Source organism: Monodon monoceros, unplaced genomic scaffold (genome assembly GCF_005190385.1).
Source record: "Monodon monoceros isolate NGI ecotype Baffin Bay Population unplaced genomic scaffold, NGI_Narwhal_1 Super_Scaffold_1, whole genome shotgun sequence".
Taxonomy (NCBI): domain Eukaryota; kingdom Metazoa; phylum Chordata; class Mammalia; order Artiodactyla; family Monodontidae; genus Monodon; species Monodon monoceros.
In genome coordinates, this window is record NW_021703765.1 from 2,344,993 (window position 1) to 2,370,451 (window position 25,459).

Consider the following 25,459-nt stretch of genomic DNA (forward strand, 5'->3'; position numbering starts at 1 on the left):
TTCCTTCCTTCCTTCCTTCCTTCCTTCCTTCCTTCCTTCCTTCCTTCCTTCCCTCCCTCCCTCCCTCCTTCCCTCCCTCCTTTAGACAATGAATCATCCCAAATCGAGGAGGTGGACTTTAAGAGCAAGATTTATGATTTTTTCCCCTTTACCTCTTTTTGTGAGGGTGCATGAGTATGCTTCTGTGTAAGATTTTGTCTGTATAGCTTTGCTTCCACCATTTGTCCTAAGGTTCTATCCGTCCCTTTTTTTTTCTAATTATTTTTTAATTCAATAACTTTATTATACTTTATTTTACTGTATCTTCTTTCTTTCTGTCTTTTTTCCTTCCTTCCCTCCCTCCCTCCTTTCCTTCTTGCCTTCTTGCCTGCTTTCCTTCTATCTTTCTTTCTTCCTTCCTTCCTTCCATCCTTTCATCCTTCCTTCCTTCTTTCCTTTCTTTCTTTCTTCCTACTTCCTACTAATTCTCTCTACTTTTTCTCCCTTTTATTCTGAGCCGTGTGGATGAAAGGCTCTTGGTGCTCCAGCCAGGAGTCAGGGCTCTGCCTCTGAGGTGGGAAAGCCAACTTCAGGACACTGGTCAACAAGAGACCTCCCAGCTCCACATAATATCAAACGGCGAAAATCTCCCAGAGAGCTCCATCTTAACACCAGCACCCAGCTTCACTCAACGACCTGCAAGCTACAGTGCTGGACACCCTATGCCAAACAACTAGCAACACAGGAACACAACCCCACCCATTAGCAGAGAGGCTGCCTAAAATCATAATAAGTCCACAGACACCCCAAAACACACCACCAGACGTGGACCTGCCCACCAGAAAGACAAGATCCAGCCTCATCCACCAGAACACAGGCACTAGTCCCCTCCACCAGGAAGCCTACACAACCCACTGAACCAACCTTAGCCACTGGAGACAGATATCAAAAACAATGGGAACTACGAACCTACAGCCTGCAAAAAGGAGACCCCAAACACAGTAAGATAAACAAAATGAGAAGACAGAAAAAAACACAGCAGATGAAGGAGCAAGATAAAAACCCACCATACCTAATAAATGAAGAGGAAATAAGCAGTCTACCTGAAAAAGAATTCAGAATAATGATAGTAAAGATGATCCAAAATCTTGGAAATAGAATGGAAAAAATGCAAGAAACATTTAACAAGGACCTAGAAGAACTAAAGATGAAACAAGCAATGATGAACAACACAATAAATGAAATTAAAAATACTCTAGATGGGATCAATAGCAGAATAACTGAGGCAGAACAACGGATAAGTGACCTGGAAGATAAAATAGTGGAAATAACTACTGCAGAGCAGAATAAAGAAAAAAGAATGAAAAGAACTGAGGACAGTTTCACAGATATCTGGGACAACATTAAATGCACCAACATTCGAATTATAGGGGTTCCAGAAGAAGAAGAGAAAAAGAAAGGGACTGAGAAAATATTTGAAGAGATTATAGTTGAAAACTTCCCTAATGTGGGAAATGAAATAGTTAATCAAGTCCAGGAAGCACAGAGAGTCCCATACAGGATAAATCCAAGGAGAAACACGCCAAGACACATATTAATCAAACTGTCAAAAATTAAATACAAAGAAAGCATATTAAAAGCAGCAAGGGAAAAACAACAAATAACACACAAGGGAATCCCCATAAGGTTAACAGCTGATCTTTCAGCAGAAACTCTGCAAGCCAGAAGGGACTGGCAGGACATACTGAAAGTGATGAAGGAGAAAAACCTGCAACCAAAATTACTCCACCCAGCAAGGATCTCATTCAGATTTGATGGAGAAATTAAAACCTTTACAGACAAGCAAAAGCTAAGAGAGTTCAGCACCACCAAACCAGCTTTACAACAAATGTTAAAGGAACTTCTCTAGACAAGAAACACAAGAGAAGGAAAAGACCTATAATAATGAGCCCAAAACAATTTAGAAAATGGGAATAGGAACATACTTATCGATAATTACCTTAAATGTAAATGGACTAAATGCTCCCACCAAAAGACACAGACTGGCTGAATGGATACAAAAACAAGACCCATATATATGCTGTCTACAAGAGACCCACTTCAGACCTAGAGACACATACAGACCGAAAGTAAAGGGATGGAAAAAGATATTCCATGCAAATGGAAACCAAAAGAAAGCTGGAGTAGCAATTCTCATATCAGACAAAATAGACTTTAAAATAAAGACTATTAGAAGAGACAAAGAAGGACACTACATAATGATCAAGGGATCGATCCAAGAAGATATAACAATTGTAAATATTTATGCACCCAACATAGGAGCACCTCAATACATAAGGCAAAAACTAACAGCCATAAAGGGGGAAATCAACAGTAACACAATCATAGTAAGGGACTTTAACACCCCACTTTCACCAATGGACAGATCATCCAAAATGAAAATAAATAAGGAAACACAAGCTTTAAATGATACATTAAACAAGATGGACTTAATTGATATTTATAGGACACTCCATCCAAAAACAACAGATTACACATTTTTCTCAAGTGCTCATGGAACATTCTCCAGAATAGATCATATCTTGGGTCACAAATCAAGCCTTGGTAAATTTAAGAAAACTGAAATTGTATCAAGTATCTTTTCCGACCACAACGCCATGAGACTTGATATCAATTACAGGAAAAGATCTGTAAAAAATACAAACACATGGAGGCTAAACAATACACTACTTAATAACGAAGTGATCACTGAAGAAATCAAAGAGGAAATCAAAAAATACCTAGAAACAAAGGACAATGGAGACACAACGACCCAAAACCTATGGGATGCAGCAAAAGCAGTTCTAAGAGGGAAGTTTATAGCAATAGAAGCCCACCTTAAGAAGCAGGAAACATCTCGAATAAACAACCTAACCTTGCACCTCAAGCAATTAGAGAAAGAAGAACAAAAAAAACCCCAAAGTTAGCAGAAGGAAAGAAATCATAAAAATCAGATCAGAAATAAATGAAAAAGAAATGAAGGAAACAATAGCAAAGATCAATAAAACTAAAAGCTGGTTCTTTGAGAAGATTAACAAAATAGATAAACCATTAGCCAGACTCATCAAGAAAAAAAGGGAGAAGACTCAAATCAATAGAATTAGAAATGAAAAAGGAGAAGTAACAACTGACACTGCAGAAATAAAAAAGATCATGAGAGATTACTACAAGCAACTCTGTGCCAATAAAATGGACAGTCTGGAAGAAATGGACAAATTCTTCGAAATGCACAACCCGCCAAGACTGAATCAGGAAGAAATAGAAAATATAAACAGACCAGTCACAAGCACTGAAATTGAAACTGTGATTAAAAATCTTCCAACAAACAAAAGCCCAGGACCAGATGGCTTCGCAGGCGAATTCTATCAAACATTTAGAGAAGAGCTAACACCTATCCTTCTCAAACTCTTCCAAAATATAGCAGAGGGAGGAACACTCCCAAATTCCTTCTATGAGGCCACCATCGCCTTGATACCAAAACCAGACAAGGATGTCACAAAGAAAGAAAACTACAGGCCAATATCACTGATGAACATAGATGCAAAAATCCTCAACAAAATACTAGCAAACAGAATCCAACAGCACATTAAAAGGACCATACACCATGATCAAGTGGGGTTTATCCCAGGAATGCAAGGATTCTTCAATATATGCAAATCTATCAATGTGATAAACCATATTAACAAATTAAAGGAGAAAAACCATATGATCATCTCAATAGATGCAGAGAAAGCTTTCGACAAAATTCAACACCCATTTATGATAAAAACCCTGCAGAAAGTAGGCACAGAGGGAACTTTCCTCAACATGATAAAGGCCATATATGACAAGCCCACAGCCAACATCATCCTCAACAGTGAAAAACTGAAAGCATTTCCACTAAGACCAGGAACAAGACAAGGTTGCCCACTCTCACCACTCTTATTCAACATAGTTTTGGAAGTTTTAGCCACAGCAATCAGAGAAGAAAAGGAAATAAAAGGAATCCAAATCGGAAAAGAAGAAGTAAAGCTGTCACTGTTTGCAGATGACATGATACTATACATAGAGAATCCTAAAGATGCTACCAGAAAACTACTAGAGCTAATCAATGGATTTGGTAAAGTAGCAGGATACAAAATTAATGCACAGAAATCTCTGGCATTCCTATATACTAATGATGAAAAATCTGAAAGTGAAATCAAGAAAACACTCCCATTTACCATTGCAACAAAAAGAATAAAATACCTAGGAATAAACCTACGTAAGGAGACAAAAGACCTGTATGCAGAAAATTATAAGACACTGATGAAAGAAATTAAAGATGATACAAATAGATGGAGAGATATACCATGTTCTTGGATGGGAAGAATCAACATTGTGAAAATGACTCTACTACCCAAAGCAATCTATAGATTCAAAGCAATCCCTATCAAACTACCACCGGCATTTTTCACAGAACTAGAGCAAAAAATTTCACAATTTGTATGGAAACAGAAAAGACCCCGAATAGCCAAAGCAATCTTGAGAACGATAAACGGGGCTGGAGGAATCAGGCTCCCTGACTTCAGACTATACTACAAAGCTACAGTAATCAAGACAATATGGTACTGGCACAGAAACAGAAAGATAGATCAATGGAACAGGATAGAAAGCCCAGAGATAAACCCACGCACATATGGACAGCTTATCTTTGATAAAGGTGGCATGAATGTACAGTGGAGAAAGGACAGCCTCTTCAATAAGTGGTGCTGGGAAAACTGGAGAGGTACATTTAAAAGTATGAGATTAGATCACTCCCTAACACCATACACAAAAATAAGCTCAAAATGGATTAAAGACCAAAATATAAGGCCAGAAACTATCAAACTCTTAGAGGAAAACACAGGCAGAACACTCTATGACATAAATCACAGCAAGATCCTTTTTGACCCACCTCCTAGAGAAATGGAAATAAAATCAAAAATAAACAAATGGGACGTAATCAAACTTCAAAGCTTTTGCACAGCAAAGGAAACCATAAACAAGACGAAAAGACAACCCTCAGAATGGGAGAAAATATTTGCAAATGAAGCAACTGACAAAGGATTAATTTCCAAAATTTACAAGCAGCTCATGCAGCTCAATATCAAAAAAAACCAAACAACCCTATCCAAAAATGGGCAGAAGACCTAAATAGACATTTCTCCAAAGAAGATATACAGACTGCCAACAAACACGTGAAAGAATGCTCAACATCATTAATCATTAGAGAAACGCAAATCAAAACTACAATGAGATATCTCACACCGGTAAGAATGGCCATCATCAAAAAATCTAGAAAAAATAAATGCTGGAGAGGGTGTGGAGAAAAGGGAACACTCTTGCACTGCTGGTGGGAATGTGAATTGGTTCAGCCACTATGGAGAACAGTATGAAGGTTCCTTAAAAAACTACAAATAGAACTACCATATGACCCAGCAATCTCACTACTGGGCATATACCCTGAGAAAACCGAAATTCAAAAAGAGTCATGTACCAAAATGTTCAATGCAGCTCTATCTACAATAGCCAGGAGATGGAAACAACCTAAGTGCCCATCATCGGATGAATGGATAAAGAAGATGTGGCACATATATACAATGGAGTATTACTCGGCCATAAAAAGAAATGAAATTGAGCTATTTGTAATGAGGTGGATAGACCTAGAGTCTGTCATACAGAGTGAAGTAAGTCACAAAGAGAAAGACAAGTACCGTATGCTAACACATATATATGGAATTTAAGGGGAAAAAAATGTCATGAAGAACCTAGGGGTAAGACAGGAATAAAGACACAGACCTACTGGAGAATGGACTTGAGGATATGGGGAGGGGGAAGAGTGAGCTGTGACAGGGCGAGAGAGAGGCATGGACATATATACACTACCAAACGTAAGGTAGATAGCTAGTGGGAAGCAGCCGCGTAGCACAGGGAGATCAGCTCGGTGCTTTGTGACCACCTAGAGGGGTGGGATAGGGAGGGTGGGAGGGAGGGAGACGCAAGAGGGAAGAGATATGGGGACATATGTATATGTATAACGGATTCACTTTGTTATAAAGCAGAAACTAACACACCATTGTAAAGCAATTATACCCTAATAAAGATGTTAAAAAAAAGAAGATAAAAAAAAAGCTTTATAATGATTTATACATCACAAGGTTTATGATAAATATAAAAGCATTTGTTAAATGTTTAACCGATACACAAAATACCTCTTAAAATAACAAAGCAAATTCTACTAAAAAGATTCCCTCTCACAAAACTGAATAAATCAAATAGTGACAGCTATAGATGGCAGAGTACAATTGGAAATGTAATTAAGGCTAATTTTAAGCTGTTAAGAAAGTGTTACGACTTACGAGACAATAATAGTTTGCTCAGGGTCTTCTTAGGGTATCAGATGGTGTCAACTACTCCTGAAGAGGTATTTTCAGAAACAGTCATTACATTAAACATATACTCGTCCCTATAAAGTTTTAATCAAGAGGAATATCTTTATATAGAAACATGTCCCCATGATAATTTTCTCATCACAATATCAGAGAGATGGTTAAAACAAAAAAAGCTGGCTCCAACCTGTAGGAAGGATCACATTTAATCTAAAATTTACTAGAACTACATAAGCTTGCTAAGTGCTCTAAGTACTTCATTTATCCAAGTATTTCAAAAATTAATCTGCATAATCTTTACACTCGATGAACACAACTCTCCACATTAAAACAGTGTACAATACGGTTAACTGCAGTTCCATTTTGAAATCTCCATCTAATAATGCTCAGTGCAAAAGAGAAAGCTGTTTCTAACACCTAAAGATATGGGACGGCCCAGGATGAAGCCTCCCTTCCTCGTTACTTTCAGGAAGCCAGGTCTGGCCTTTCACTTGAAGACGTGTATGTTGCCTGCAGCCAGCCACATCAGAGCATGTTCATAGGCTCAGCATGACGACTAGCAGTTAACTCGTACAAAACGTTTCGCAAGACCTATGGGTTTCCATCAGTTTATCAGGGGCACATAGAGGAGACGTTCAAGAACGCACAGCTAAACGTGTAACCTACAAGGCTATCATAGAGCTATTATTAAAAATATGTGGCAATGGCCCTTTATTTCCTTCTTGCCTCTCTAGATCCCAGGAAAACCCAGACAGTAAACTGCTTAGATTCCATCGTCCTATTTTTCACTTGGGGAGACGGGGCCAGACCCAAAGAAAAAGGAGAGTAGGGCCACAATGTTTTGTGGGTTGAGAAACGAGGATCTCACAATCGCACGTTAACAATGAGAAAATACATTCTCAGAAGTGTTAACAGAGATGACAGGGTTACTCCATGCTCTCCAGAAAGAAAGCACTTGCCCCCAAGACACCGGGGAGGGGCAGAGTAGTTATATTCACTGAGAAAATATTCTCAAAGGAACGCTTTTCCCAAAAGGCAGGAATCTATTTTCTTCAAGAAAGATGCATTAATGCGTGCTCCCATGCAATGAGCCATACTGAGCACCGTGGGGTGTTCGGAAACGAAGGGAATGTATTCTAGCTGTCCACAAGTGACGTGAGGGGTCGCGGGGGTCCTAAACATTCTAGTCTGCAGGACTGAGAGGGGTGAGACCTGTGCTCCTACGACGAGGCGCCATGATCTGGCCTCAAATGACCACCTGAGTCTGCACAGAGAACAGGAGAGGAGGGGGAGGAAGAAGACATTCACGATGCAGAAAAGCCTGGGGAAACCCGCGCCATTCAGAAGACGTGAGAACGTTGAGAACAGCAGGAACCCAAGTTTACCATAACAGAAGCTTGCATCCAGGTGACCCGGGAGGGAAGACAGAAATGCACGCTGGGGCAGGCGGCAGAGGGCTTGTGGGCCGAGAAACGGAGCAGGTGCCAGAGCAGGTGCAGCAGGAAAGGGCCGAGGGTTTCGAGCGGAGGGGCTTTAGAAGCATCAGGCGGCGGCACTGGGGGACAAAGGGGCAGAGACTGGCGGGAAGGGCTAGAGGGAAGGAGGGGCCTGACAGCGGCGGCGGGACAAGTCAGGAGGGGCCCTAATCACAGGGACGTCGGTAAGTTTAACGAAGTTTATGATAAACAAATGCTATTAGGTAGACGCTATCAGAGCCTTCAACAAACATACCACCTTCAGAAGGAAAAAGGAGGGCGTGTTTCTTAAGAACCAGCAATAGGCCACCCAAAGTGTCTAAACCTTAAAGCATACTGAAATTACCAGGTAGAAACGGAGATTTCTTCTTTATAATCTTTTTTTCTTTTTTATCCAACTTCTCTGGGCTCTCCTGTTCTTCTTCCCGCTCTGCGGCCGTAGGGTCAGCTGGCTCCCTTGAAACACTGGGAGCGTCTGGAGTCTGGCCCTGAGCGGCTGCGGTCTTGGCGTGGCTGGGGTCGCTGGGATGCGCTGCAACTGGAATTGAAGACAGCCCACTGTTTTCTAAGGCTTGCTGAGACAGAACAGAACTAGGAGGTTAGGAGGCACGATGCCCACACCTGCCCGCCAAAGTCAATTACATAGACGCGACCAAGCTTGACCTACGGAACTCTGACTCCACCCCACTGGGCGTTAAGAGCTACATCGCCAAGCAGTCATCTCTGAGCGAAACGCCCAGCCCTTGGAGGCTGAAACATCCCTCCTGATATCTGACATCTCATCTCCACCCAAAGTCTGGTGTGGCAAGCATTTACAGTTCTAAATTCAAGGGCACTGAAATTAATTCACTTGCCTTTTAGAAATTTTCTCTCAGACAACCCTAGCTGTCTGTAACACATTTAGGAATCACTGGTTGAAACTACAGCGGAGTCACCCTCACGACATCAGCCGTCATGACAACCTGAGATTCTTCACACCCCGGCCAACTTGTCACCACAGAGGTGGAGGGGAGAGGTTAGTGCTCACGTCAGTAAGTAAACAGAGGGACAGGAGAGAGAAGGCTGTCTCTGCTTGGGAATGAAGGCGGTGACTATGGAGCTGGGCGGGGAGGAAGACTCAGAAGAGCCCTCTGCCCTCCGCGCGCTCCAGCGCCACAGGAGCAGGGACGCTCACACACTGTCAAGACAGGCAGTGCTATCTCCAAGGAGCGCAGCGGGAAAGGAGGAAATATTCCTTACCCTCTGTCAACAAGGGTAGATACAAGGAAGTTCTGAAACGCCTATACTTTTCAAGAAAATTCACTTACAGAGAAAAAATTATAGTTTTAAACTTTTTATTTATCGAGTGATAAATCATTTCAAATGCTGCACTGTCCATAAGTACTCAAACAAGCATATTTTGTTTCAATACAGTTTTTCAATGACGACACATTTTGCATGAAGACCCCTTTCCTTTGACAAGACCTGCATATTGCGTTGTCAGTGCTGACGCCCAGCCCCTGACAAACACAGACAGGAGCAGGCGAGTGTGGCTCACCTGCAGGATGTCCTGGCTGACCCCCACCGTGATGCTCAGCTGCTGGCCGGCCGGAGGCGGCTGGCTGCACCCCGCAGGCCCCGGCTCCGACAGCTCCAGCAGCTGCTGGATGACATCGGCCACGGCCTGGGAACTCTGCTGCCTCGGAGCAGACGTGACCTGGGCTTCCGCCTGCTGAAGAGGTAAGGTCTGAAACAGCGTGGCCTGAAACACAGCAACATTGTGTTAAAAATATAAACAATTACGTTAATTTGTACACCAATTTTTTTTAAAAAGGAAATAAACAGGCATATCTCCCTTATGAGCATTAAAATCCCAAAATTAGCATCCCAAACATGAATTTTTTTTAACATCTTTTTTGGAGTATAATTGCTTTACAATGGTGTGTTAGTTTCTGCTTTATAACAAAGTGAGTCAGCTATACCTATCCAAATGTAAATTTTAAATAAAATGCCTCACTGATTTTTAAGTTAGACACAAAACTGGCCCTTAAAAAAATATATTCAATGAATTTTTTCTACTACAATTCAAGTGTTATAAGTGGCGGTAGAGACTATCGCTTCAAGATGGGGGTGAAGCACACAAGCCTCATCTCCCTCTTAGTCCGTTAAAATGAAGGAGTAAAAGAGTTACAAAATATAGAAAATAAGCAAGAGATCACTGTGGTTTAAAATTTTTCTTTTAATTCCCGAAAAATAGGGGCATTGGAGGAATAAATGCTCTGTAAAGCTACAGCCAAGAACTTGTGAAGAGAGAGCTGATCTGATTCCTCAGAAACCCAGGAATGTGAAACGCATACACAGAAGACGGTAGGGGCAGAGAACTACCCTGCGCGATGCTGGAATGGTGGATAACAGGGCATTATACACTGGCCCAAACCGACGGAACATGCTCCACCGAGAGTGAACCTTAACATAAACTGTGGACTTTAGTTAATAATAATACACTAGTACTCATCCATCAGTTGTAACAAGTGCACCACACCAATGCAAGGTGTAATAATGGGGGTAATAACTTATGTGAGTTGCTGGAGAGGAGTCTACAGGAGTTTTCTGTACTTTCCGCTCACTTTTACTATTAACCTAAAACTGCTCCAAAAAATAAAGTCTATTAATTAAAATACTTATCACTGACAATGAATCCCGTCTTCCTCCATAGAAAAGATGGCAATTAGGCACTTACCTTCAGGCAAAAAAATGGGGGATTGCCTCTAAAAGAGATAAAAATGAAAAAACTATTTGGGGAGAGCTAGGGCACCTTCTGTGGCCCTTAGTTCCCCAGATTAAACAAAAAATCGTTTACATTCTGCCACCAGGGACCCCAATTTTAAGAGCTGGTTCCCTGGCCAATTATAAGTAACCCTGGAGTTCAACCAGCTCTGTTCACACATAAAAAGTTCAGAGGCAGGTTTCCTGATGCTCCCCTTCTTAAATGCAGGCAACCAAGAACTATAAGACATCTGAAAGAAGAAGGAGTGGGGAGATGCACAAGAGAGACAATTCAATGACTAGAAGAGAACTTTTAAGAGAAAATGCTGATTAGATTTCAAAGGAAAGTACAACAAACCAGAAAAGAGTATCTTCAAAAAGAAACAATCAGATCACAAGGAGAGATCTCAGAAATTAAAAACCTTACTAGCTTAAAAAAAATTCAAGGAAAGAATTATAAGATAAAGTTGAAAAAAACCCTCCAAAGTAAAGCACAAAGGTCAAGATTTAGAAAATGGGAGAGGCAAAATGAGACAGTGTTCAGAGGGCTGGACACTGACCCCTAGACAGTCCTGAGAAACAGTACGTATAACCTGACACAGAGCGCTCTTGCACATGCAGATGAGGGTAAAAGGTGGCGTGGATCACAGGTTTCCAAACCCCTATACTACATTTTCAGTTTTTTACTGAGACTGTAAATTTTAAAAATGATTTGTATTATCATTCCAGGTAATTCACTACATCTACATATTTGATTCGCATACTGCCAAAGGAAATGAATATTTGCTTGATTTATACACTGAAAATTTTATTTAAAAAATACTCAGTCCAAAATAGAATTTAAGACATAATTATTAGACTCTAATTATTCTCCAGTTTTAGAGCTTCCTTACAACATCCTCCCTGATCAAGAGTAAGCTGAGGAATCGTCCTAAGCTGCAAGTGCTGTGAGAAAAGAAAAGAAAAAGTAAACACTGACGGTGAGCCTCGTGCTTGGGAGCTAAGTACGAACTCGGCCTATTTTCTGGTTTGGTAGGAGGCAGCTGCTGACTTAACACAGACTATCGGCTGACGGCACTCACGGGCTACGTCAAAACTCCCGAGACTTGTACGTCCAAAGTCTCTGCTGTTGGTTAGGACACCAAACTCTATGCTTAGATGCTGCCATTTATGATCACTTGGGAGGGTAGTAGAAGTAGCAGATCAAGGCTGAGCTATGAAAGCCTACAAAAAAGGAGTAAAAGGGGGTGTGTTTGGGGGGTCATACAATTTTAAATACATGTACTGAAAAATACAACTGAGTTTCCCAAAAGTCCAGGGTCTCAGGAAAAAGTATCACTGTCACAGTAGACCTGGAGAAATATTACGTTAAAGAGAGACGTGATTCTTAAAGTATAACATAAGGATAAAGAATATTCAATAATAATCATCAATAACACTGACCACAGGAATTACAATTTCATAAATTAATGACTACATGATTACATTTTGTCTTATTTCTAACCGGTTCAGATGACAGTCCATAAATCAGAATCACGTAATATTATTCTAAAGTTTTTAAAAATTTGATTTCCTTTCACTCATTAAACAAACAAATAAAAGTAGCACCATACTTCCATATAGGAAACTTTCATAGCATCTTTACGGTACTAAATACTATTCTAAATAATATTCAATTTTCAAGGTCATAATTAAGATGACAGATTTTGGTAAAAGAACACCTGCTATCAACCAGCTTACTAAGCTTACCGTTAAAACGTGAGCCGTCTCTCCAGCACTTGTTGAATTCTGTGGCCCACCCATATGCATCTTGCTGATATGAGTGTTCAGGCTACCTAAACTTTTAAATACACAACTACATTCTGTACAATTATAGGTAGGGCCATTCTTGACCTTAAAAAAGAAAAAAGAAGTTTTTACAATTGTTAGATTAAAATATTTAAATTATGGCAAATCATAATTTATCATTCAATTAAAATGACAGAAATAATCTAACCCTTTATCATACCTTTTCTTATAAGTTAGGTAGGTCTAGAATCAATGACCCAACTCTTTAATCAATATTGCCAGTATGAGATTAATTGAAATTTCAGTCTTTTCTATAAATCGGAACTGGCAGAACCGGTTAAGTGAAAAATCACAGTTTTCAGTTATTGTGCGCTAGTAAAAAAATGTCTCACATGTTCTCAACTTCTTAAACAGTTAAGCACAGTGTGCAATAACGAAGGCCAGACAGTTAGATATAATTGTACTCTAAGCCTTGAACATACAGGTCAGGATGGATGGCCATGCAATGTATACATTTTCCATCACCAAGTCCAATCGTCCACGGCAGTGACTACTTTTTTTTGTTTTTTTTTTTAATAGTGACTACTTTTTAACACTACGACAGAGCCAAGAGTGGACTACAGGGCAGTAGCAGGGACAGGGCCACCCAGGCACAGAGGAAGCACCTACAGTATCCTCTCAGCACTACTCAACAAGCCCAGCCGGCTCTGAACTTGGCTAAGACCTCCACTCCCCCTAGCACCTTGCTAAGAATGAACTTTACAGCTTTAGACTCATCACAGGATTAGAAAATGTTACAAGCAATCTTTAGAGGTTGCTCCTGTCCCACCGCAGGTCCCAGGGTGTCCCCAGGCTGGGGGCAGGCGAGTCCCCGGCCTTCCCTGAAAGGGTTTCCTAAAGCCGGGAGCACCAACGAGGACGCCCTGGGACTGTTCTCAGGGGCCATTTTCCAGTTGCTGCACATTTAAACGCACTGTTACTCCTCAGCAACCTTTACACAGAGGGAGCTCCACGAGAGTCACCTACACAGCCCACATCTGTTCTTCTCAGATCGGAAGGTAACCTCACGAATGCGTACATGCTCTCCCTAGTGTCTCTGGGTCTTAGATAATAAAACTTAGTCTTTAAAAGCAACTTCACTGCATATGAAATTCTCAGTCTCTTTACAAACTATATGAAGTATGTAGGGTTTTCTTCATTTTAGTGTTACTTAAGGATTTACTCCAAGGAAAAAATTAAAAGATATACATATGCTTTTAGGAATGTGATGCTTTTCATCCTCCAAAGTATTGTAGTTATATAAAATAAATGATCCATGATAAAAGTATTTGTGTTGCTTAAGTATTTCTTCATAATCTACAGTTAGACTAAATAAGACACCAAATCATGACAATTAACAAGAGCAAAGGTGGGGACTTCCCTGGTGGTCCAGTGGCTAAGAATCCGCCTTCCAATGCACGGGACACGGGTTCGATCCCTGGTCATGGAACTAAGATCCCACATGCCGCATGGCTACTGAGCCCGCACGCCGCACCTAGAGAGAGGCCCACAGGCCACCAGAGAGAAGCCTGCACGCCACAGCAAAGAGCCCAATGCAGCCAAAAATAAATAAATATTTAAAAAAATAATAATAAGAGCAAAGCTGAACCAATTTAAGAGAAATACTTCCAGAGTTTGCAAATCAGTATTACTTGGAGACAACAAAAAAATTAGAAACATCAGTTTGGCTGAAATAGTTAGCTAACATGCAGTGTGGAGGGAAATACACCGACCAGGGCTCTGTTTGATAGAAAATGTGAATGGGCCCATATGCAAGGTCAGCAATACTAGCACCAGAAAAATACTTTCTCCTCAATTTCATTTGTCTCTCAATTTCTTACACTTGGAAGTGTCTGTTTCAGGTTCACTAAAGGGATGACATAGGTTAGCATTCAGATTGACGGACCATAGCTAAGAATGGTATTATGATTATTTCCAAACATTTATTCATCAAAGGTATAATACTGTTGGTAAAAAGACAAAAAACAGTATTTTATATTTCTCCCATGTATAATAAGCCAGAAAGGTTCAAATGTGTGTATATATATGTGTGTCTGCGTATATGTGTATGTATGTGTGTTTATCTGTGTGTGTATATGTGTGTATGTCTTGTGTGTGTGTATATGTGTGTGTCTGCGTGTATGTCTGTGTGTGTTATTGTGGCCTCTCCCATTGCGGAGCACAGGCTCCGGACGCGCAGGCCCAGCGGCCATGGCTCACGGGACCAGCCGCTCCGCGGCATGTGGGATCTTCCCGGACCAGGGCACAAACCCGTGTCCCCTGCATCGGCAGGCGGACTCTCAACCACTGCGCCACCAGGGAAGCCCACATATATGTATTTTTTTAAACAGGGTCTGCTCTGCACAAATTCTTCGTCTACATTTAAAATGGAGAATTTCTCAGGTTCACTCTTAACTCAAGAGCCATCCGTGCAGCCTGTGACGTACTGCACGCCTGTGAGGACCACACCCCCAAGTGTGACGCTTACCTCTGAGTGAACTCTCTGCACGTGTGACTGGAGATTCCCTTTCTGAGAAAAAGCGGCAGGACAAAAGGCACAGGCGTGGGGTTTTTCACCTGTATGCTTAATCATGTGAGTTTGCAGCGCCCCCTTCTGGTTAAAAGCTTTTCCACATTCGCTACATTTAAATGGTCTTTCACCTAGAGAGGGAGAAAAATGATCAAAACATCATTCCATACTGTGCCAGCATCTGATGGATTAAAAGAAAATACTTAAGTTACCCACACTCAAGACCCCGAACCTACCCCTCCAGACAGAACGTTCCCCTGTGGCCGCAGACTCACACATCTCACTACCTACTCAAAATCTCACAAGTAACACCAAGGTTATCAGCAAACTATGGAAAAGGCAAGATTAAATTTCAGGTCTAGCTGGCTCTAAAGCACATTTTCTTCCCTTAAGGTCGCACGGGAAATCACCCAAAAGTAAATGTATCTCGTACCTGTGTGTATCCTAATATGCCGAGTTAACTGGCTTGGCTTTTGGAACGTCTTTCCACAGTGTGGGCATGAATACGTGAATCCACTCCTGTCAATGTTCCGATTATAAGACCTTGTACTTGACACCCTAGTATAAGTAGAGGGAAAAATACTCAGTAAGTCGAATCCCTTGTGCCACCACTTCTAAATCGAAATCCTATGGGAAAGGTTAGGCCGACTGGCCACCAGAATGTGCTTTAATGAGAAATCAATCACATATAAGTGTGTAGGACACACACACACATCCATGTATTAGTTTTGTGTATCAATATCATAAAACTCATTGTTTTGGTTGGGGAGGAGGAGAGTCGGAATGTCTCTTCTAGATAAAGCTTTCCCTGTGATGATGAAACACAGACCTGTGCAGGTGTGGTTTCTACGTCGACACAAGTGTGGGCTGCCTGCTCCAGGCTCCTCCTAGACGCTGATCATCTCCAACAACTCGGACCCCTCCTCTGCGCAGCAGCCCTGGGCACCTAACTCTCTAGCTGACACCCCCTGAAGGCTCCCGGGCGCCTCAAACCTAGTCAGTCCCAAATGAAGCCCTGTTAATTCTCAGCCTGCTCCTTTCCACAACAGGAGACGGCAGCTCCCAGCTGTGAAGTTTAAACCTTAGAAGTTACACTGGATTCTTCCTTCTCCCTCACCCCTGACTTCAAGTCCATCTCCAGAAGCTGCTGGTCTCACCCCAAAACACCTCCAAAGAAGCTTCCGTCTCTCCACCCTGCAGCCACCAGCGTGGCCTGAGAGCAGCACCGCCGTTCTGTGGCCCCGATCCATGGGTCTCCCTGCTTCAACCTCACCCACACGGCAGCCAGATCCGTGGGCCAAACCCTCCCAGGTTTTCCCGCGGCCCCTGGGGTAACACCTGCGTTCCCGGATGGGCTCAGCGCCCTCCAGCTCCGAGACCCGGCCGCCTCGCACTCAGCCCCGTGAGCTCCACTCCACCCCGCAGCCGGCTCCCATCACACCGGCCTCCCCCTGCGGCTCAGACTGTGGCAACTGCCCCCCTCCCCACCCACCAGGCCCAGAATGCCCCCCAGACCTGCAGGGCCGTCTCCCCCTGCTCCTCACCTGGGTCCCACTTCAAACGGCCATCCTAAGAAAGGCCTACATCAGACAGGTGCCTCAGCAACTGCCCATCCCTGGAGCGTCACCCCAGGTGAATCCAATCCTACTTCCTTCTCAACACGCCCACTGCCTGAAGCCTGCACCGGCTAATCCGATTGCTTGGCCGCTGTCTGTCTCCCCTGCTAAACGGCAGCTCCGCGAGAGGGAGGCAGCCTGCCCGGCCCCCGGAAGGCCCAGGGGCCGGCGCGCTCTAGTGCGCGGTGACCACGTACGCACCTTCAGTTGCCTCTCCAAGACCTTCGGGGACAATCAAAAGAGCCTGTGCTAGAACGTCATCACAATAAAAATCTAGTGTGATAGGACACATGCGTTACGTTTTGGGAGCTTAAAAATCGCCGAAATAACAAAGCATCAGGTGGGAACCACATTAGTCAACAACCAGCAATATGAAGGGAGTGGGAAAGACAGGAGAACTTTGATCATATGGAGATGTTCAGTCCACGCTTCCAAAACACAATGCCAAAGAGAATACATAAATACTACAAAGCATTCAGGCACTTTACAAACTTTATTAACTGGTGTGGGACCTTTTGCTGTGGTGGTGCTTGTTATTAAACAGTACAGATAGCTCCTAAATACTGGAGCTTGGAAGGGTGGCAAGTTAAACTGATGATACTGCCATTAAAAAGTTAATCAATATGGGCTTTTATAGTTTGTTGTAGAGATCAGCTCAACGAGTGTGACCACTGATCACCACCATTGGCTAACTTAGCACAAAGGGCCAGGAACAACTCTGCATTTCATATCACTAAGAGAAGGAAATAGCAGTAAAAAATATATAATCAGGAATAGGTCAAATACAAAATTTCGAAGCCATGTTAAGTTTTACTAGGAATAAATGTATATATGTGTGTAAATACAGGCGTGGTTGCTAATATTATGAGCACTAAAGCCAGACTACTAGGGTTTAAATCCCTAACACTTGACTTATGGCTGTAAAACCTTGGGAAAGTTACTTGGTCTCTCTAGTCTACCTTTTCTCATCTGCAAAATGGGGACATAAAAGTATCAGGCCTGAAGGGTTGTTTGTAATGATTAAATTAAGTTTTACTTATATATTTATATACACACTAAGCACAGTAACTATTTAAACATGTAAGTTCTAAATAGGTGGTATAAATAAACCAATTCAGTAAAAAAGGTGCTAATGTGGCCTTTGTGAATCCACTCTACACACCTTGTTACCTGCCCATAAAAATGTATTGCCAATAATACTCTGTTCTACACCTTTTAACATTATAATATAGCTAAAAACGTCTATCCATACAGTCTGACATTTAAATTTTCGACCTTTCCTGTCCTACTGTAGACACAACACATAACACATGCTACAAAAGACATCCCGACACCACATGAGATGAGTTGCCCTGTTCTTGCTTCTAAAGCAGCCAAGATGTGTAACCAGTCATAGCAAAGCATGCCCATTTTTAAGGTACCGTATAATTTTTTTAGCCCAAGAAAAGGCTCACACCTAATTTTATAATGCGTCTTCATGTGCTCCCTCAGCTGTGATGACGTCTCGAACTCCTTCCTGCAGGCCTTGCAGGCGTGAGTCCGGCTCGCAGCCAGCTCCTGGCGGTGCTCCTCCATGTGGATGGCCAGCTGGCTCTGCAGGGTGAACTCATCCCCACACTCAGAGCAGATGAGGTTCTGCAAAGGCAAAGACCGCCCGTGAGCAGAGCAAACACTTCAGAGCCATCACCTCTTGAAAGAACTCATACTGTAAATGGCTGATACACAAAGGATGCTTTCCTCTGGAACAAACACTATTTCACCTCTCAACAAATATATCATCATGTCCAAATATGAACATATAAAAATGATTTCTTTCCTGATAGAAACATAGGGAGAAGGATGAGAGAACAATACAATTTCTAAGCAAAGCGAATTGTTTCAAACTGGCTGCTGGGTAAATGGCATTTTGTCCATCTATGCTGTGAAAACTTTAAAGAGAAGCAGAATGACTTCAATACCACAGAAGCGTCAGGAAAGAATTTAAATTAAGGTGACAGTTTAATAGACTACCTTAAAACAAAATGACAGCTGGTAAATTTTTAAATGGAAACACCTATCATTCTTTCAATCTGGTTTACGGGTAGTCAATTCCAAGAGGTCCGCGACTCTGTCTGGGAGTGCCTGGCTGAGCACCCGAACAGAGCTATGGAATAAGTATAAAATACACACAGGATTTCAAAGACTTACTGAAAAAAAAAAAAGGAAGAATGTAAAACAGCTCAACTTTTAACATTTGAATTAGAATATTTTGGATATATTTTCATAAATATATTAAAATAAAATATATTTCATCTGTTTTCTTTTTAACTTTTGGAAATATAGCCACTATAAATTTTAAATTACTCAAATGTCAATTAGGATAGCACTGGTCCAGATGTTCTGGAGTTGGGCCTTGGTTCACGTGAAGGCTGCCGGTCACCAGCGGTGTGTATCTGGGGGTGTTGACCGCTCAAAGTCTGTGAAACAGTGGTGACAGCAATGCCTGCCCTCACAGGGTTGTTATAAAGTTAAGTACAACGGTGCATGTAAGATGCTGAACAGTGCCTGGCACAGAGGAAGTACTCAGTAATGAACTGTTGACTCAGTACAAAGTTCAATGAGTTTACTCATGTGACCTTCTATAATACAATTATTTATTTAAATGATCCAAACATGGAAGTGTAACCTGTCAATGAGAATAAACTATTATTTCCAAACAACAAAATATATAGCTATTTCTTCCCATCAGACTTTCTTCTAATTACTCCACCTGACAGTCTCGTAAATGCATAGAAATAGCATTAACATGAGGTTGTTCATTGATACTACTCAGAGCATCCTTTGCAGAAAAGACAAGGATGAATGGAATACTTGGAGCAATCCAATAATGACACCAACTTAAGTAACTTTAAATTAGTGTTACTATATAATAATTTAAGGAAATAATGAACTGTCTTATTAGTATCTTGCTGATAATAAAGGAATTTCTTTCTTGGGAACTGTCAAAAATTTAAAAACCACCTAACAAAATTTGCTGCCTATCTTGAGTGTAGCACTGGGGGCATCCACACCCTGAATCTGTACAGCAAGGTATTCTCCTTTCACTAATGACTTACAATCACGAGATAAACCCTGACTTGTTACCCTCCCACCCGCACCCTGACTCTTTCATTGCTTTGGCTCAGACCCATCCTCTTTTCAGGTACTTTTTCACCAAATGAGCAGGTTAGTATATTTCAGGAGACATCTACATGGATATTACTCAGAAACTGATCAGAATTTTCTGAGTGGAAACTCTGGTTTATGTACAATTTGCTCATACGGCGAAAGCAGGATCAAGTACATGCTGGGCCACAACCGAAACAGGCCTCGTGATGGAAGGTTTCGTGCTGCCGCTGTGTTACACCCAGCCAGACCCAGGAGCCAGGATGGGCCTCCCTCCCTGCCCAGGACCTGGCACCTCGAGCAAGTCTTAGTGGGGAGTGCGAGGCCTGTGTGCAGCTGGCGGACGTCCACTTTACTGCGTTCCCCGCAGTCGGAGCTCCCGGCAGGCCCTCTAGGCAGAGGCAGTGGCTAGTGCCTGCCCCAGAAGCAGGTGGTCCTGGGGGAATTCCAGTGACCGCTAAGTGGCCAGCAGATCATCCAGGGAAACATATGGCATTCTTATCAGCCCCCATCTGGCTGAAGATATAATAATTTTTAAAAGTCAAACAGAGTATAAAATACGATAAATACTAACCGCCTTTAGGCTACTCATCCCGTAACGCTTGCCCTTCCCGCCTCCCCTCCCCCGGGTCCACCCATGACCTTTCTCTGCACCCCCGTTCCCTCTCTCAGAGCCCCCAGGCTCCAATGCCCAAGTGCTGTCCTTGCTCCTGCCCGGGCTTTCTCAGCAGCCATTCTTCCTTTCCTACAGGAGTCTGCCTCAAAATGGCGCTCAGTGCAGGAGAGAAACCTTAGCCCACCCCACAGGGCACCGCCCTCTCTCTGAGCCCCAGCAGCACTGGTTTCCATCACCGTCCACTGGGCTCATCTCTTGGCCGGTGTCACCCTGTTCAGAGGCAGGGCCAGATGGGGAGTGGAGGGCCACCTCACAGGGCCCCTCTGCCCTGTGAGGGGGGCGGGAAGCCCCGTGCAGACCGGTCCATCCCGCATCACCTGGCTGAGTCTTGGTGCTGCTGGTGGAGAGACTACACAGGCGGGGAATCAGAACACGCCCTGCTTCTGCCCAGCAGAGGATGGAAGGCCGGCTTCTAGCCGGGCTCTCTAACACCATCGGGGGGGGGGGGGCAATCTGGGTGCCACCTCCTTCCGCCAGGAGACGGATGCAAGATTAGCTCCCTACTGAATCCCGGGGGTCAGGGGAGCAGAGGGCCATCTGCTTGCAGGGGACTGCAGGAGAGCAGGCTGGCGTAGACGATCGCTCTCCTCCCAGCCCCGCCGAGCTCTTCAGTGGGTATTTGGCTGGAATAGGGTTGGCAGCGTCAACAAGATTTTCTCTTGTGAGACCACCTTCTTCACAGTTTGGGCTGTTGGCAACCAATCTTCTGGCGTGTTTTCATCTACGCCTGCTGGCAGAAGGCTGCAGGCTCTTCCAGCACCCTGTCCAGGTGTACAGCAGGCAAAAAAGCAGCTCAGGGGACTCGCTGCCACACGTTCCTCAAGTCCTGAAAGCCCTCAGCCGCCCGCCTCCTTCTTCCCACCCTCAGGAGCCTCTAGATCTCTCGGCTGTGTGATTTCTATGTATTTTCAGTTGTAAGAGGGGCACAAAGGGTCTACTTCATCTTAGCTGGATTCTTATCGGTTAATTTTAAGTGCAACTAAAGGTAAGGAATTGTTCCTGTAGTCGATACTAATATACCACATTCAAATCAATTAACTAAGAAATGAAAACATACAAAATAGGCAAAGGTAGCTAAAATGCATTATTTAACATACATGGACAAGACTGATAATTGTGTTCCAGTATCTATTCTTCTTCTATACAACGATGGGTTTCTTAGCTGAGCACACGGCTGTGTGCCGACCTTCCTAACACTAACCACCCTGTGTGGCGACTGTGCCCCTTCCGCTCCACGGGATGGCCGCAGGCTGATGCTCCGCCCACCTCTGGATCTGGCCTTCCCACAGCAGACGCGCCACCTCCCTCCCTCCCTCCCTCCGCTGTAAGCCACGTGGTACAAGAAACACTCACAGAGAGCAGAGCACGTGGGGTCCCGGACTACCTCGGCCACCCCACCAGCTCTGTACTGTACGACACCAGACTGTTAGGTGAGAGAGGAAAACTCCCAACCTGCACCCGAACACAACCCTTTTTTTTAAAAAGAGCACCCGATTTTTTACATATTGCCAACACATTTTCCCATCAGAAATAAGCACTGCAAACCTTTTTTGTTGTCGTTGTTCTGCTCATGTGAAACCGCTGGTCCTGACTTCCTGTTCGGCATGGGGTTACTAAGGTCAACTTACTGAATGTCACTTCTCAGCTTCCAGAGCCTTGTCCCCAGCAGCACAGTGGCGCAAGGGCAAGAAGATAAAGCATTTTCACGGTTTCCATCCCCAGCTTCAAACCAGTTACACAAATGCCTCCCTTCTGACTATTCCAGCCCTGTTCCTCTCCTGTGATTATTTACTGATCTAAGAGAGGATCTGTTATATTCCAAGAGAGAAAACAGAAGACAGGTTAGTAGTAATAGAAATGAAAGTCAACTGGTTTCAGAAAATACACGCTTCTCAAAGGCCTTTTGGGGAAAAAAAAACTGGGCGTCAGAAGCGATGAACTGTTTATGCTCCTACAGCAGTGGAAGACAAAGACAGCTGGGGCTTCGCCACTGCAGCAAGGACACAGATGAGACCAGGCTGCCCACGCTGCCATCACAGCTGCTGCGCATGCCGGGGCTGCCACCTCGGGAGACGACGCCACAGCAACGAGAAACCGACACAAGGAAACGGGGTAAAGGCAGACATCAGAGACCGTGAGCTCCACTTGGGGGACAGTGTGGAAAAGAATCTGGACAAAGGGTGTGGAAGAGAAAACAGAATGAAGGGAAGGTTTTGAAACTAATGTATAAAAACCTAAGAGTGTCTGGAAATGATGAATTACCGTTATTTCTCTTTCCAGTCATGGAGGAGGTGGAGAAAAATTTTAAAGGTGTATCTGAAGAAGCATTAGGATGGAGCACAGCAGTTTCGCTGGCCTGCATCGGTGGTGGGCCCCGGCTCAGGGGCACACCCGCCCTATGCCATCACCCCCAGGGCTGGGTCCACCCGGGGCGCCAGGACGGTCGGAACGGCTTCAATCATCCGCCCCCACCCCACCCACCGCAGCGAGCCCCCTTGAGGACTGACACGCGCGCGCGCACGCGCACACACACCAGGCTTCACCACCTTGCTGATGCGGCCTAGACCGCACGTTACATCGTTTCAACCCTCTGCCAACAACTGACTCATTCGCTATCCCGTCACACACGCTTCGTAAACCAGAACCTTGATGCAAACAACCATCTGACCTCCTACCGGGCTGAAGGGCGCTGTGAAGAAGCCACGTGCTCCCCTCCCACCCAACACACACAGATCCGTTCGCAGCCACGACCCCTGTATTACGTGTAACACAACCCACGTATCTGTCCCTGGTCAGGCTCTGCTCCCACTTCCCAAAAGCAGGCTTCCCACACCCATGCCTCTCTCCACCACCTCATTCTTCCGTGAAGACAAGGCAACGTCTCCATTTCACAGAGAAAATGAGGCTCTGCAGCCCCAATCCAGCCCGAGAGGGAGGCGGCAGTGACCATAACAGACTCGCAGGGGCCAAGGGACAGCAGACGCCCTCAAGGGAAGACACACGACCCTCGACAACCGTCCCACGTCACACGGACGACTGGCTCAATACCGTTCAGTTTCAATGACACCGTAACGTTGTGAAGCTGGCTTTCAGTAGTTGCTGTGGTTAAAAAGCAGGGAATGAGTGAAAATCAATGTGAAACAGGAAATTGCAGGGTTTAAAAAGCTACGAAGTACCTAATTTACATACAGTAGTTTTTCAAATGGCTACTAAGTTACTTAAGACATAAATACTTACTGGACCTCTTAGATTTAACTGCTTCAGAAAAAGAACTCTTAGCGTTTGGCTCAGTGGAAAACTTGCTGAGACACAGAGACTACGGAAGCTGCAAACCGAGAAAGGGAAAGCTGCCCTAAGCCAGCAGGAAGGGCCTGGACTCCCACTGTCACACCTGCATCCCCTGTCCACCCGAACCTGTCCTCACACTTTTCTTCTAGGGTCAAAGGCAGAGGTATCTCTTCTGCTCACAACTCCCTTCTCCACCTACTCTCACAGGAAGTCAGTCCTTGCCCCTCCCGATGGAGACGTCTGAAGATGGATTATTAGAGCAACGTTAAATTCTTGAGTGTGGTAACTGTTTTGTGATAATGAGGAAAAGTGTCTTTGTTTTTAGGGGATACAACTGAAGTATTTAGAGGTGCAGTAGTAACATGATGCCTGCAACTATTTCAAAACTGTTCGAAAATTTGAGGGGTGAGATCTGGTTTACTTTAAAACCCCCCATGTACTAGGTGAAAACAAAACCAAACCAAAAATCTCATCACCTAATTATTATTTGTAGATGAGGTTGTACACCTGAAAACTCAGAGAATCTGGTAGAACAGCAGGCTACAAAACCAATACACAAAAATGCACTGCTTTCCTATAGACAGATAACAAATAATACATATTTGAAAGAGCCGTTACATGATATTTTTTAAAAAAAAAGAACAAATTTAAATAATGTGCTGAACCCATCTGAACAAAACATTACTGAATATTTTGACAATAAAGATTCAATATTTTAAACATGTTCAATTCTCCCCTTTAACAATCTAAGAATTTAATGCAATCAAAATTAAAATACCAATTAATTTTTAATTAGGCAAAATTCTAAAGTCCACATTAATAATAAACCAGAAAAGTAAAATAAGAAACATACAAACATTTGTTTATCATTACAAAGAGAAATACAGCAAAATCACACTGAAAACCAAGAACGTGGTCCCAGGAATGGGGCAGGGTTACAGAAAGGAGCCAGTCTCCTGAGTGTCCCTTGTTTGTTTCTTTTTGACGGCTACTACTTACTACCCTAATGTTCAAAGACTACCTCCCCGGCCCTCAATCCCTACTCTGCCTGCATGGGGCTGTCTCTGGTCTTACGAGCCCGACCCTAATTGAGGGCAGTAAACTGAGGGCCGCAGATCGTAAGAATGGGAAGGGGGCCTAAAAGAGAAAGCCAACGAATGCAACAACCCTGTACTGACCTCAGATCCGAAACGCGCTTCACGTACAGTGGTTTGGGCCAAGCCACTGTGAAACGACTTCCTGTGTTAACACAGGACCACCGAGCACACGAGGGGAGGGGCGTGCGCACTGCTGGGAGCCCCGCCCCGCCGTGGAGGAAGGGACACACAACCAGGAACTGGGGGGCAGGTGGGCGCCCTGTACAGAGGGGCTGGGGTTGGAGGAATGAGTGTGAACTCAGGATTTCTGAAATACAGGTGCGCCCTACACCTTGCGGACCTGCGTTAGAAGACACGGTGGGATTTTAAAAAATGGTGATTGTACACTTGGGAAGCATTTCTAAGCAAATCGTAAGAGCCAGAACCCGTCAATGAACAGACTGCTCACTGCAGCTACACGCAAAGGGCAGAAACAACCTGCGCAGAGACCTGCTGATCATGACACGGGTGTACACAATGCACCCAGTGTAACACCATGCGGCTGCTGCAACAATACCTAAGACAGAGCCAACTGAAGAAAAAGCACAGAATACTGCTACTGCGTGGTATTCCCGGGGATGCAGAGATGTGTACGTGCACGGAAAGCCCCTGGGA

The 25,459-nt window shown here is 43.7% G+C and overlaps 1 protein-coding gene across 10 annotated transcripts in view; it reads right to left on the reverse strand.

Annotated features, from left to right (window-relative positions):
• The window catches only part of ZNF236 (zinc finger protein 236), a 102,021-nt gene that overhangs the window by 59,116 nt on the left and 17,446 nt on the right, over positions 1 to 25,459 (reverse strand). For all 10 annotated transcript variants that reach the window (XR_003793290.1, XR_003793291.1, XM_029221666.1 and 7 more), the window contains 6 exons: positions 18,057 to 18,235; positions 15,418 to 15,542; positions 14,943 to 15,115; positions 12,377 to 12,520; positions 9,420 to 9,623; positions 8,229 to 8,457 (listed from right to left, as the gene is read on the reverse strand). Coding sequence is in view for 8 of the 10 variants with exons in the window: in XM_029221666.1 (XP_029077499.1) it covers positions 8,229 to 8,457; positions 9,420 to 9,623; positions 12,377 to 12,520; positions 14,943 to 15,115; positions 15,418 to 15,542; positions 18,057 to 18,235 (1,054 nt within the window). In the remaining 2 variants the exon portion in view is untranslated. The remainder of the gene's footprint in view (positions 1 to 8,228; positions 8,458 to 9,419; positions 9,624 to 12,376; positions 12,521 to 14,942; positions 15,116 to 15,417; positions 15,543 to 18,056; positions 18,236 to 25,459) is intronic.